Source organism: Xenopus laevis, chromosome 4S (genome assembly GCF_017654675.1).
Source record: "Xenopus laevis strain J_2021 chromosome 4S, Xenopus_laevis_v10.1, whole genome shotgun sequence".
In the NCBI taxonomy this organism is placed as follows: domain Eukaryota; kingdom Metazoa; phylum Chordata; class Amphibia; order Anura; family Pipidae; genus Xenopus; species Xenopus laevis.
This window is the reverse complement of record NC_054378.1, coordinates 70,157,287-70,173,155: the sequence shown is the minus strand read 5'-3', so window position 1 is coordinate 70,173,155 and position 15,869 is coordinate 70,157,287. Positions and strand designations below refer to the sequence as shown.

General features: G+C 35.9%; 1 protein-coding gene across 7 annotated transcripts in view; it reads right to left on the bottom strand.

The window, feature by feature from the left end:
- LOC108715547 (CMP-N-acetylneuraminate-beta-1,4-galactoside alpha-2,3-sialyltransferase) overlaps window positions 1-15,869 on the bottom strand; it is a 139,420-nt gene that overhangs the window by 24,984 nt on the left and 98,567 nt on the right. For all 7 annotated transcript variants that reach the window (XM_018260813.2, XM_041561436.1, XM_018260809.2 and 4 more), the window contains 3 exons: window positions 11,076-11,139; window positions 7,788-7,883; window positions 7,354-7,540 (listed from right to left, as the gene is read on the bottom strand). In XM_018260813.2, coding sequence (XP_018116302.1) covers window positions 7,354-7,540; window positions 7,788-7,883; window positions 11,076-11,139 — 347 coding nt within the window. The remainder of the gene's footprint in view (window positions 1-7,353; window positions 7,541-7,787; window positions 7,884-11,075; window positions 11,140-15,869) is intronic.

Here is a 15,869-nt window from a genome sequence, read left to right as displayed (position 1 = left end):
TGTTTACAAGTTTTTTGTAATAGATAACATCTAATTTTAACTGAATTATAACTGAATTAACTACAGAATATCTATATTTAGAAAATGTTAAGAGGCAAATCACCTGCAAATGTTACATAAGAAAGTGTAACTGCTTCACATCATGGTTTTTAGACTGTTAAAATCTGGTAAAGCCCATGTTGACTTACTTTTCTTTGTGGGTTATTTTTCATTCACATATACACAAAAACAGTGTTTGATACCGATAACCCTTTTTGTAATTTTGGCAGAAATGTTCCAAAATGGGTGAAACCTAGGTGCTCATTATGCTAAACTTGTAAAGGATAATTAAGGACTACTGCATTATACAATGTCAACCCATTTAAAAAGTAGTAAACAAGTTTTGTATCCGGTGTACACTGTACTTATTATTTTTGTTTGTACATGCTTAGAGTTGCTACTGGCTGCATTACAAAATAAGTAAAGGGCCACTACTGTTGGGCAGTGGCCATTTCTCTTTTCTGCATTAGTAAGTGCTGAATAGGCTTTGGCATGAACAGACTTTGGTGGATTGCGGCTAAAAATGCAAAGACTCGCAGTTCTTTGCAAAAATCCACCGAGTGTTTGCACCGAAGCCTTTTCAGCACTTATAAATGAGTAAAAGAGAGGAGGCTACTGCCCACAGTAGGGTTGAAATCAGCCAGTGTATTTTAGCTATCTTATTTTGAGCCCTGTGTGGCCCTAGCTTTAGTGAATGCTGTAGGCATTAAGAGATCTTGCTATTTATATAACAATAAAAAGATCAGAATGTCACCATGCCCTCAAAAGTAAGGACTGTGCTTAGTATAGAAAAATACTTATGCAGGCATGCACATGGGGTACTTATCTGTATATGCTATGAGAAATTGCTCAGGAGTTTCCCCGTTATTTCCTGATCAGTTCGGTCAATGATGTCCACAACCAATGAAACCACCTAACCCACTAACCTCTAAACTACCCTTCAGGCTTAAACCTTTAGTTAAACCTTTACAGAACTTTGGGAAATAAAGAAAAAGGAATATAATTTTCCATTAGCCAAACCCATAGGAAACATTTTATAAATCCAAGTGATACTTTAAATCAAAGAAGATTAGCAATGGTTTAGATTTAACTTCAACACATTAACAGAACTTTAAAGTGTATCCCGCACTGAGCATATAGTATGATAAACTAGGAGAGATCGATTTTCATCAGAAAGGATATTTGCCTTGCATTTTTTTCCAAGTCTGGAATTCAAGAAGTTGTCGCAGGTCTGTTTTTATAAGGTTACTATAAAACACCAGGGCATTGAGGCATTTTAAAGTTTCCATAGCTAAAGAAGGCTTTCCAATCACCCAATTAAATGCACTAGAAAAGTGTGCATTTTGTTCAACAATGGTGCAAACTATTTATTATATTATAAAATCTTTCACATAGATGCAAAATGTAGTGCCTGTGATTTTAATCTGCATCGATCTTGATAGAAAATTATGGCATCAGACGCTGAAATCTGTACATAGATAAAAAAAAAGGACTGACACGGGGTGTCTCCAGGATTAACACAGGATAGGAAAAGCCAGCACATCTGGTTCCAGCTGGCAAATTACTAAACACATTAGATAAAACAGATTATAATCTTTTCTGTGTCTAGGCAGATTGTTCCACAATATGTTACTGACTTCTAAAGTATATTTACAGAGAAAGCAACTCTTTATAGATTCTTGCTGAATAATTGAAACAGGGGCATATATATTCCAAAATGATCTCAAATAAGCACTTTTGAGCTCATTTGCTAATGAGTTGTGAGGCACTAGGTACAAAAACACAGTTCCAATTTAACATGTAGGGCCTCACTAAACAGCACGGAAAAGGGAAACCTTTGTCGGTAGTGCTTTAGCATACACCATTATGTTCTCAAACTTGCATTCTTTGTAAATATGCAGCATTGTGGGTTAAAAAACCATGGCAAGTTGTGTTTTGCACATGTCTATTTGTATTAGTAAAGGAGTGCCGCCAATTCAAAATGATCTAACTATGCAGTAACAATACAGCATCCTTAAATGGTGTCACTTCCGGAGAGTATTCCTGTGCAATTTACCAGGTGTCTGCCTTTTCTCTGTTAGAACAGGTGAAGCTATTGACTCATCCAGAGAAAATGTCAGCAGCACACTGAATAAGGTTGGAATAGTGTTCAAAAATGAAAATTTATTAAGCTCATATGCAAAAAGGCAACGTTTTGAGCCTACCAGCCCCCTAGAGGGCTTGATAAAGGGCCTGGTAGGCTCGAAACAATTTCTCTGGATATTGATTTGACCCGGCGACAATAGTAGGTCTATTAGTACAGCACCTGACACAACAAAAGTGGGATTTGGAGAGGTGAGCGCTCCACATAAGTAAACTATTGACTCATGGCATGCGTGTTGGTTGCACCAAGGAAAAAAATATTAGGTTCAGGAACTCACAAATACATCATCATTTATTAATACAATACTAGGAAGTTACAGAGTGCTTTACTATAATTAATAACACATAAGGGTCAACAATTTAACAAACTAGGATTATAATAAAACAATATGATTGTAAACTTTAACTGTAAGAAATATTTATGAAATTCATTTTGTAAACATTTAGGGGGTTATTTATCAAAGTCCGTTTTTTTCTGGTCGGAAAACCATTTTTTCGAATGAAAAAAAAGTCTGAATACATAAGTACTCCAACTCAGACCTGCCAAATTTCATGTAGAAGTCAATGGCGGATGTGCTGATGATATCCTGATCTGCGCTGGGTTTCATGCAATAATCCAAAGGTTTTAACGATTTCAGGAGTCAAATCCGAAAAAGTTGCCGTTTTTGGAGACAAATCTGGAAACTTGTACGATTCAAATTTTTCACGATTTTATTGATTTTTTTCAGCACAAGAAATTTTTGGAAAAAGGTATTGATAAATGGGGGGGGGAGTCAATGCGGATTTGGTCGATATAGGTTTTCAAAATTGTGGGAACTTTTCGGATTTTGATAAATAACGCCCTTACAGTTACTGATCTTTATAATAGCAACTCTTATAAGGATACTTGGTAAGCCAACTCTAAAATGTTTTGGCACTGAAGTATCCTAGTTTCAAAACTAGGGAGAAAATTTAATTTCTCTGTGGGAAATTCCAGTAGTTGATGTTTTTTTGATAGCAGGAAAATATTGTGTAATAGCAGGCCCAGAACCTCCTGCTAGACTTCAGCTGGCTTGTGGCATGATGACAAAATTTGTCAAGCAATATGCTTTCAATGCTTACCCTATCTGTAAAATATTTTCTCATAATATTTCCAGCAGAGTTTTTTTGGAAGATAATAATCTTGTTTCTTACAAGATATACTCTGGGATTAGGTAAATTTGGATCAAATGCCTTATAAACTTGATCTAATTTTATCGGGCCATTGATCAGTCTAGTGGTTCAATACAGGTAAATTGCAGAGTTTTACATTTATCTTTCTGCTTTGATTTGATTTTTGACTGTATAACACTGTAAATGGCAAGGTTCCACATGGGCCTAACTGGTATCTCTATTACTCTATTTTTTTATTATTCAAGTCTGGGAGCTCTGTCACTGTGCATCTTCATCCCACCATGTCAGGCTCTGCCCCTGTTCACTGAAAACCAATAAATGCCCCCCTACATTTATTTTGGACAGAAAAATACCTAACATGAAGAAAAGGGCACTGTATTGCTTAGTCATTTGGTGTTTTTCCAGTTTCAACTATACCTTTAAGTTACAATTAGAATGTTATTAAGGACAGGGAAGTACTTGGCCTGTGAATTATGAATGCACTCAGAAGCTATTTTAAATAATTAACCAAAGTTCATTAATTTAGAGGCATTATACTAAAAAGCAATGGACACCACCAGTCAGTTGTGCCCCCTCCCCAACTCCAGAGCTTCTGTTCTCTTTCAAAGCCATAATATTTGGCTACAAGGACTGTCTGCTTGAATTAATTGAAAATAAATCAAAGTGTCAGGTAGTAAAAGCATATATAGATGGATAAAGACCAGATGCAATAGTTTCATTACAAATCAAGCATCACTTAAAGCTACACACAAAATTTGTCTTTGCAGATTACATTTTTACATTTTCAAAGGAAATGAGTTAAGAATGAGTCAGTTTGACTGTACAAACATGCAATTCTTTCTTATTAAAACAGCGACTTGTTGAATTCCGTATATCAACATTTTTTAAAATATATTACACTCCAGAGTAAAAATAAATGTTTTGCTCCGTACCTAAAGAAGGTTCTGTTATTAAGAAAGAGAAAGATCTTTCATTCAGGAGCAGTCAGCTGGATGGATGTTAACATGTTATTAAATAAGAGTGAATATCTGTACGGACAGTACACTGTTCATGTATGGCATACAGTGGGAATAGGAGTACAAGCCCAGCAAGCCTTCAGTTGCATCTCATAAGCGTAATACGTTAAACTAGTGGTACACTGGTGGTAAAACCCATGTGTCGCTTCAGTTCCCCAAAATTGCTAGAAGTTGCCTGAAGAGGAAGTGATTTTGGATGACACATTGGTTTTACCACCAGTGATTCACATTATTGCCATTGGAAAATCTTTTACAGGAGATAAGTTGTCCCGCAGAAGCAGAGATTTATCGCTGGCGATCAATCCCCTGGTGTGCCATTGCGGTTTTCGCCACATGAAATCAGTTCTGAGGTTTATATAGCCAGTTCAGTCAGGGATAGCTCTGGTTTTCAACAAATATAACCTTTGGATACATTAAATAAAAATCTACCCTGTGCAACAGTAGTAGTTTTCATTGTTTATTTGAAATTAGTTTAGTCTTAAAGGGAAATATACCCTTGAATGCTACAAGTGTCTATTAAAATGTTTAAAATCAAGCATATTTAAATTCAATAAGTCTATATTTTTCTTACAAAGAAAGCTTGTGAACTCTTGTTAATAATTCTGCATAAATATGACCTAAAACATGATATAATGAGAACTCAATTAAACAAATAAGTCAACTAAAGGAAAACTATACCCCCAAAATGAATACTTAAGCAACAAATAGTTTATATCAAATTAAGTGGTATATTAAAGAATCTTACCAAACTGGAATATATATTTAATATTGACCTTTTACATCTCTTGCCTTGAACCACCATTTTGTGACTCTATCTGTGCTGCCTCAGAGATCACCTGACCAGAAATACTACAACTCTAACTGTAACAGGAAGAAGTGTGGAAGCAAAAGTCAGAACTCTGTCTGTTAATTGGCTCATGTGATCTACATTGTTTGAGTGGTATAGTTTTCCTTTAAGGAAATTAAGTTACATATTTGGGATATATGACATGATAATTGGTGTAAGTGTGGGAGGCCCTGCCTTATTTAAAAAACTGAAATGTGGCTCATCACTATCCAAGTCTGATCTTAATACAGGTTTGTGGAAAAGTGTCATGGCTCAAACAAAGGAGATTTTTGAGGAAAACTTCCCCACTTCCCCAGGCACTCCCCTGGAGTGGTTGACCAACAAATTTCACACTGAGAGCAAGGTGTGTAATACTCAAACAACCCCTGGCTAACATCTAAGGAACTAAGGCTAAGGCTCTCTTGCTGTGGCAAATGTCAGTGTTCCTGAGTCCACCATCAGCAAAGTGAAAGCCATTACTATCTGAAAAAAAGAACACTTCTGCATACCAACAGTTTGCTGAAAACCACATGGATCACAAGTCAGAAGTAAATTTTGTGGATGCTTAATACCAAAGTAGAAGGTTTTGGTTTAAATACAAGTGTTATGTCTGGTAAAAGCCAAACACTTCATTCCAGCAAAAAAAACCTTATCCCATCTATGTAACATGGTTGTAGCCGAAGCATGGTTTGGGCCGGTTTTGTTTCTTCTGGATCAGGACTGTTTGAAATCATTGGTAGAACTATGAATTCTAAAACAGAATACCCTTTTGTGAATTGAAACTCAAGAAATCGAGGGTCATGCAACAAGACAATGGCACTAAACACGACTTCTGCATCAATGTCCTCACCTTAATCCAATAGAGATGTTGTGGAAGGACCTGAAGTGAGCAGTTCATGCAAGGAAGCCCACCAATGTCCCTAAGTTAAAGATGCAAAAAGGAATGGACTAAAATTCCTCCAAGCCAATGTTCAGAACTGATCAACAGTTACCAGAAATGGTTAGTTAGAGTTACTGCTGCCAAAGAGGGGCAGTTACTGAAAAGTACAGATTTACATGTTTGCCACACACATATATGTAGCTGGTTTTAGGACTTGGATGAAAAACTGATCACATTTTAGGTCATGTTAAGCAGAAAAAAAGGGCCCACAAATTTCAAGCACCAGAGCATTTTTCTAAAGAAATAGCCAAATCACAAAATTATGCAATTGAAAATGTTTAATTGTTTTAACTGCTGGAGGATTGCAAAATTCATGCTAAAAAGCACACAAAACGACAAAAAAAAACAAAACAACGTGGCTGTTCAAAATGCTTTTTTTTTTTTTTTAAAATAAAACCAAATGTTCCCACGTCTATCAATCTCTCCAAAAAAAGCAGAGGTCACAAGCTTGCCCTCATCTTAATTTATAGGATTAAGTAGCATGAAAGCAAATTCATAATAAATTGTTCTCCCATCTCTAGATATGCGAGTTATCTACAGTCTTTGCCAAAAAATATATAAAATCCCAGGCAGAAGTCTTACAGGCCACTGTGTACCATTTGTTATAATGACACAAATGACATTTACTGAGGTGGCAATGCAATCAAGTTACAAAATTGGAGGGTGCAAGGGGTTTTCAGTTGGGTTTAAACACACTATTTTTAAGGAAACTAAGATATATATTATTTTTCAAAAAAATAAAATGTATGGAATGTACTAGGAACTAGAATAAGATAGAGACTATGGAAATTAAACACCAACCAGTACACAGAATCAATTTTATGATGATAACTGCTTTGGCCTTTCTGGGTGCCTTTAATACAATTGCTGTTTAACAAAGAACAAGTAAAGCAAAATGAACGAGTTCCCCATGTCTTGGTTCTTCATTTTTAGAAGAGAATTCAACAACATTTTCATTAAACAGTAAATGCTTAGCAGTAACATGCAATTTGTTAAAATTAAATGCTACATTATCTTACTGTGCTATCTATCTATCTATATATCTATATCTATCTATATATATATATCTATATCTATCTATATATATCTATCTATCTCTACTGTATATATATCTATCTATCTATCTATCTATATATATATATATATATATATATATATATATATATATAGATACAAAATGCTTTTGTACATATTAACAGGCAATTCCACAGATTGTTTATATTCAATTCACTACTTACCACTTTCTCCTTGTAAACAATATATTTGAGCCATTTGAAATCCTGCCACTTGAAACCCGCCAAAACAAAAATGGAGTCTTTTTCATACTGTTCAAGTTTCTGGATTGCTCCTTCCGGATATGTGATTCTTAGAGTTGTTTTGCTGCCTACATCCTTCTCAAAACCTTTAACTGGAGCAGAATTCAACCTGCAATATTGCCAGAAATGTCTGTTATGATGTGTGCTCTAATTAAATGCAGATGCTATTACTTTAAAAAAAAATAAAAAAGTCCAATTGCAAAGAAAGGGAAATATTCTCTCAGAAAGTTATTTTTATTCTTGGACTGAGTGACAGTTTTCCTAAAAATGTTCATGCATGCAATCCCTGTCTGCTAGTGGTATGCCTCTCAATCTGAATGTAGTGTTCACTACTAGGTATTGAAAATGTCACATACCTGACAACAACTTCATATTCATCAATTTTAGATCCTAGCGTTTTGTTAGCAAGAACGCCTCCGTTGCCCACTATGATACATCGTCGACAGTTTAAGCTGAAATAAAGGTACATTATGTATTAAGCGCCGTACAAAACAATACTTTTTCACTCAGGCTGCAATAAAATACACAGATTGAAAAGTCCATACTATACCAACCAGTATCTAACAATATTTTCAGTTTAACGAGCACAGATTGCTTGTCCAAGAGTAAACAATTAAACAGGTATAAAAATTAAATGTCATATTAAATCAATGTATAAAAAACAAAACCAGCTTCTGTGAAACCAGGAAATACAATTTCAGTATGAGCTACAATGTTTTGACTTATGATGCCTGAAGCCTTGGTACCGCATCCCCACACTGCAAGTGTTACATAGACTACATGGATGAATGTACTAGGCAAGAAGTACAGGTATGGTATCTGATATCCAGAAACCTGTTATTCAGTAAGCTCCGAATTACAATAAAGGCTGTCTCCCATAAACTCCATTTAATCCAAATAATCCACTTTTTTTTAAAATTATTTCCTTTTTCTCTGTAATAATGAAACAGTAGCTTGTACTTGATCCAAACTAAGATATAATTAATCCTTATCGGTATATTTCATGTTTACATGATTTTCTTAGACCTACGGTATGAAGATCCAAATAATGGGAAGCTCCATTATCAGAAAACCCCAGGTCCCAAGCATTCTGGATAACAGGTCCCATACCTGTATGGTCACTAATGCACTAAAATCTAAGCATATGCACCTTCCTCAGGTTTATATAAACATAACGATATTATATGAACTGGTATAGGAGCATACTATGGTCATACAGTCATATGAAAAAGTTTGGGAACCCCCCTCTCAGCCTGCATAATAATTTACTCCACTTTCAACAAAAAAAGATAACAGTGGTACATCTTTCATTTCCCAGGAAAATCTGAATACTGGGGTGCTTTCTGAACAAAGATGTTTAGTGAAGCAGTATTCAGTTGTATGAAATTAAATCAAATGTGAAAAACTGGCTGTGCAGAAATTTGGGTACCCTTGTAATTTTGCTAATTTGAATGCATGTAACTGCTCAATACTGATTACTGGCAACACCAAATGGGTTGGATTAGCTTCTTGAACTTCATAGGCAGGTGTGTCCAATCATGAGAAAAGGTATTTAAGGTGGCCAATTGCAAGTTGTGCTTCTGTTTGACTCTCCTCTGAAGAGTGACAGCATGGAATCCTCAAAGCAACTCTCAAAAGATCTGAAAACAAAGATTGTTCAGTATCATTCTTTAGGGGAAGGCTACAAAAAGCTATCTCAGAGGTTTAAATGGTCAGTTTCAACTGTAATGAATGTAATCAGGAAATGGAAGGCCACAGGCACAGTTGCTGTAAAAACCTGGCCAAGCAGGCCAAGAAAAATACAGGAGCAGCACATGCGGAGGATTATAAGAATGGTTACAGACAACCCAAAGATCATCTCCAAAGACCTTCAAGAACATTTTGCTGCAGATGATGTATCTGTACATCATTCTAGAATTCAGCGCAATTTGCACAAAGAACATCTGTATGGCAGGGTGATGAGAAAGAAGCCCTTTCTGCACTCACGCTACAAACAAGAGTCGCTTGTTGTATGCAAAAGCTCATTTAGACAAGCCACAGTCATTTTGGAACAAAGTGCTTTGGACTGATGAGACAAAAATTATTTGGTCATAACAAAAAGCAATTTGCATGGCAGAAGAAGACCACCACATTCCAAGAAAAACACCTGCAACCTACTGTCAAATTTGGTGGAGGTTCCATCATGCTGTGGGGCTGTTTGGCTAGTTCAGGGACTGGGGTCCTTGTAAAAGTCCAGGGTCGGGTGAATTTAAGCCAATATCAACAAATTCTTCAGGATAATGTTCAAGCATCAGGCACAAAGTTGAAGTTACACAGGGGTTGGATATTCCAACAAGACAATGATCCTAAACACACTTTGAAATTGAAAAAAAGCATTTATGCAGAGGGAGACGTAAACTATTCTGGAATGGCCGTCACAGTCCCCGACTTGAATATCATGAATATGGAATGATTTGAAGCAGGCTGTCCATGCTCGGCAGCCATCAAATTTTACTGAACTGGAGAGATTTTGTATGAACAAATGGTCAAAAATACTGCCATCCGGAATCCAGACACTCATCAGGCTATAGGAGGCGTCTAGAGGCTGTTATATTTGCAAAAGGAGGCTCAACTAAGTATTGATGGAATATCTCTGTTGGGGTGCCCACGATTATGCACATTTCTGATTTTGTTATGATGCATACTGCATATTTTCTGTTAATCCAATAAACTTTATGTCACTGCTGAAACACTACTGTTTCCATGAGGCATGTTATATATTAAAAGGAAGATGATACTCTGAAAGCTCAGTCAATGATAAACAAAACTCCAGGGTTCCCAAACTTTTTCAGATGACTGTATATAAAAACGGAATATGCAACATTGCTAAACAAACAGAAAATCAATGAGATGGCAGATGCCTGAGAAACTATTTATATCTTTGTCTTGTTTTACAGAGCACTGTCATTACAAGAGAAAATGGGTTTATTATTACAAACCATATCAAAAAGATGCTACATCTGCTAGAGAAGTAAAGCTGCAATACATGTCAGAGTTGAAGAAAACAGCCATATCTGTAGAAAACCTGTGTTTTATTTGAGCGAGAGTTGATATTTGGAATAGTCAGCATGTAGCTATACTATTCCCTAGTATTTCTAATCCTTTGAATATGAAACCATTAAAAGCACCGTGATGTAAGCTGTTTTGAAACAAACGTTCTGTTAACTTTACTTTTGTTCAGCTTTTTCATCATAGGCAATTACTGGCATCAATACCAGTTTTGAGAATAGCACTAGTGATGTTATATACAACTAGTGTTGGACATGAATATAATAATGCAATCCCTCAAAAAATCCATATACTTTATTAAGAAGCAACTAGTACCGTACTAAAATTGCTGCCCTATCGTAACCCATGGTAAATTTGGTATGGTTTATCTGCTAACGTGTTTGAAATGCATCTTCCATCTGTTAAGTAGTAGTTCTCTTTAGTAGTACAGTGCAGTGATTATACTAAATAAGCCACCTTTGATTTTGAGAGAGATCACTGGGCAGGGGAGGGTGGGGACCTTCAACCACAGGGTACACTTTCACAGAAATATAACATTTATGCATATCATATATCTTGAATTGCTATTATGAAAGGGTATCACATGTACTTCATACCTGTCTAATGCTGGCGTGAGTCGATATTCTTTTGTAGCAGCCAAGATGCCTTTGATTAGGTTATCTGTAAAGCAGATCACACAGAATTCAATTTACATAAGCATTTACATATCTGAGGCAGTATAACATTGCAATAGTATAAATGTTATTCAAAGAGTCACAGCAGTGTTTAGTAGTGAAGAGCAATTTGTTACCCATAGACTTCAATGCGTTTCGACACAATTCTAGGAGATCTCATCTATACTCAAAAATACTAAATTTGCCCTCTCACATGCAAGGCCAAAATTGTACTGCTCTGATAGTTGGCCCTTGAATCATACTGTGTGCCTACTGGGACCTGTTTGAAACAGACCACACCAACATGCCAATCTGGTCCTGGCTTGAAAGGCTTTTCAAACCTACCTTTGGCCAGATATCAATCAGACAGGCCCTAAAGAAGGCTCTGTACATGCACCAATAAGCTGCAAAATCAGTCTGGAGGGGCAGAGTCAGAAGCTTAAATTAGTCCATGCATTGCTAACCTAAATTTCTATTTCCCAATCATGCTTCCACATGTCAGAGGATTTGTAGATCAGCAATAGCCAAAGGACACCATTCTTGGGATCTATGTAACAAATCACAACAACAAACACATTATCTTAAAGCATATAAGAAATGTATACCTGAAAAACTTCAGACCCATGGCCCCAGATATTTGCATACTGCTTCAGTACAGATATGGCATCAATTATCTAAAAAGCTTAAACTGGGATATAATGGCTTTCTGAATAATAGATCACGTATCAAAAAATTGGTGTACCAGCCCATTGTAAGGTACAAACTTTTACATCAGCCCTTTATGCCCCCTTGTCTGTAAGTGAATACATGCAGCTGGGGAGGCAAACTTATTGTTAAGCATACCCAGCAATTATTAAAATATTACGCCAAGGTTCTAGCTACCCGAATAACCAATTAACTACTAAACTGAACAACTGCTTACAATTACTGATTTGTAAAATAATTGGTAGCAGAGTCGTATGATTGCTATTTCATTGCACTGTATTATGCATAGAGTTTTTGCAAAATCTGTTGCTGAATCTGTACAGCACACCTAATTTAAAGTCAACCTTCTTTGATTTTGATATTGATCCAATTTGACTGCAGCAACTGGCATATAATAAGGACAGGACTCAGATAAAAATCCTGGGTTTTAACGATATTTCCAATAAATAGTTAGACGATTTTTGAACAGTCATTTAGATTCTGGCTTCTTTTACTTAAGCATTACATAAAATATATAGTGAATAAAGTATCCCCTCTTGTAAAATATAAGGATATTATAAGTTACCGAGGAGTTTCATGACCATATAAAAACACGAGGCCGAAGGCCGAGTGTTTTTATACAGGTCATGGAACTCCGAGGTAACTTCTAATATCCTCATATTTTGCAAGTGGGGGTACTTTATTTATTATAATACACAAGTTTCAGTGAGTCATGTGACAGAAATGACATCAGAACTCACCATTTATAACTGATGACATCAGAACTCACCGTTTATAAGGATATAATTTACAGGATATTCATGGCTTTTGTGTATTATACAAATATATAACCAGTATGTGCTAAGTTTAAATGCGTTGAATGAGCTTACCGCTGTATGCGGTGGGCCCAGGTGCACACGCCCCAGACCTTCAGCAAGGGGAGCAGATACCAGGAAACTTGAAAAGAGGCTGGCACAAGCCTGGACCCACGAAATAATAAAGCCGGAGTCAGATTGTAAAAGGATTAAAAAAGCTTACATTTTATTTTCCATAATTAAGAACCACGGCCTGACGCGTTTCGTTTCTACCAAAGACACTTAGTCATAGGCTCTGCATTACATAAAATACTCATACTACATACATACATTTCTTCCTTTGAAAAATAAAAGAAAAGAAAACTAAAGATAAACTAAAATGACCTCAGAAATTGGTTACACGTTTTTTCCTCAACATAAAATTGTCCTTCTAGGCTCTTCCCAAGAAATAATAACCTTAGTTAATTTCAGCTAGCTACCTTTATGTCATCTGAACATACATCAATTAACAAAAAGTGACAACTGTTACATACAATGAAGACAAAACACTTCACATCTCTCTAGAAGTTACTAGTAATGCATCTTGTAAAGGGCCTACATCTTTGGCAGCTCTAATGAAGTCAATACAAGCTCAGCTCAGAGAACTCTTTGAGTGACAACCTGGAATTGGAAAATAATGAGATGCTGCAATACATCAGTATAATGGCTTCCAGAGAGCTTCTTTGGAAAGGGTGTTTCATGATTCTGTCCATTTTTTTTATGATGACTGTAAAGAAAAAAACACATGGTTTTGGGGATCCATGGCAATGGTTAGGTATAATTTGGTCTGACATGGGTGGATTAGGCATGAAGAAAAATGTGCCTTTTCTAATAAGTACAATTGAAAGGAACACAGTTATGATATCAAATTACAGTGAGCACCACTTAGGGCAAATATTGGCCTTTACAATTTAGTGTTACAGGAAAGATGAAGAGTTCATTTTGTAACCTCTTGAAACTATTTCTGTTTACAGTCCTGAGAATGTTCCTAAATGTTATTTGGTGCTATTCTAACCTGGATTACATTGTAGCCGTGTTCCAGTGTTTACAAGAATAAAATTAAGAACAAATTATATTTTGTTACACCGTGTAAACTAGATATTACCCTCTAAAAATTGACATATGGAACAACTGAGTCAGCAGAAAAATCTATTGATATGGCAAATACACAATGCTATCCTACAACATAATGGGTCACTGATATTCTATAATGCTGCATTATTTAAAAATGTTTTACTATAAAAATGAATGAGACACAAAACACCCCAGTATTAATGTGAATATCAATGGGTGCACTCCCATGTTAATCCCAAACCACAGAAACAATCATGTGTAAACAAACAGTTTCTTGGCATAAATGGGAATTAAATTAGTGTTGATGAAAGTTCAGATTCTAATAGCAAAATGTCCTATGTGAAAAGATGTCACAGTCTAGTCTCGGGTTTCACAAGAGGTCCAGCACACTTCTAAGGTCAGACTAAACAAAGTCGAAAAGAAAGGTGTGTTCACTATTGTAATAGGATCAGAAATGTTATCAAATAAATAAAATTGGATTTACAAGACAGGAGCGCTGAGTTCACGCATCAAGCAAAGGAGCATCAGTGCCCAGTTGAACATATTACACTAGGGAGTGCGCCCTTCTTTTTTTTTTTTATTTACACCCCAGTATTAATCCTTACTATATCAAGAGTGAACATGGTTACATCCAAGGAACAGGGCATTTTTCAGAGTTGCTGCAGCCATATCTTCATGACAACATATTACCCTCTGAAAGATTCAAATTTCTCTTTAATCTAATACAGGCCATGGATGTCAGGGAGAACGTGTTTTGAGACTCATTTTGCTGGGAAGCTACAGTAAAGGTCCCTGGGAGAGGCAAGAGGTCTCTAAGACTGCACAAACAGATTACATGGTCTAGCAGTATTTTATGCTCGTGACTCACATATTTTATTTCTGGCAGCCTCACAGGAACAATGATGTTAATGAAATTCCCTTGCTTACTTCAAAGGGATTTCACTTCTCATAGTTTTATTCTTAAATTATTACACAGACTTTATTCTGAACAGTCCTGTCATGTCACTGCATTTTGAAAACAAAAAATTATATAAGAAGAAATACCTATCATTAAAGTATACAAAACTATATGTAATGTCTCCAGGAGTATACTATGTTGAAATGATAACAATTGCATATTTTGACTTTTTGCCATCTTGTTATTGATTGTGTAAACTTGTACTACACCGCCTTTGTTGAAAAATGTTAGTATACTACAAACATGCTTATGGAAAAAACGTGTTTTACATATAATTCCCAACATTTTGGATATAAAAAGAGGGACAAAAAAGTTGCTGCGCATAGCATGGCGAAATTTTTTGGCAATGCCCATGTTTGTGGCCACACCCCCTCATATTCATTGTACAAAATGTGTCAGGTTCTGAAAGTTTGAACATATTTCTGTTTTTTTTCCAGTTATTACAGTTTTGCTAATGAAGGTGCATTGCCCTTTAAGATGTGAGTCTAACTTCTCCCAAGGGACCTGTTATCTTATCTTACAATTACTTATTTCCTTCTCTCAAAATTGTTACAAAAGTATCTTATCTCCTGCTATGGCTGTTTTGGGCTCTATGCCAAAAGCCAATTAAGTTAGAAACTTTGTTTCTTTTTCTGGCTGTTCACTGCAGAGAAAAACAGGACTTTCCAGTACAAATGAGGGACTGTGGATTGAGCGGTCAAAAGAGGGACTGTCCCTATAAAAACGGGACAGTTGGGAGGTATGTTTACATACTTTTTATATGTTTTTCCTTAATGGAATAGTCTGCCTTTAATTATTTTTCTTTGTTTACCTATTGTCAACCTATTTTGTAGATTACAGAAAAAACTGTTGATGAAAGTGAGATGTGTAGGCGTTGAACATAATGAAGGGAAGATGGAATGAATAACTTATAAAGGAAGATATATGGAGGTAGTTATATTGGTAGGTGTAAGAGTAATATGGCCAGGGGTGCTCAAACTTTTGCATTCAACTGTATATAAAAGCTCTAGTTATAAGGGAATATTAGAAGGTTTATTGTTGCTTACGGTACTTTATTTGTAATACTTAAGCATACTGGTGTATAGGGACATACATCCATACAGTCTATTTCTCCAAGAATACTCAGGCTTCTAGTGTGATGGTTGTGAGACAATGCTATTTAATAAA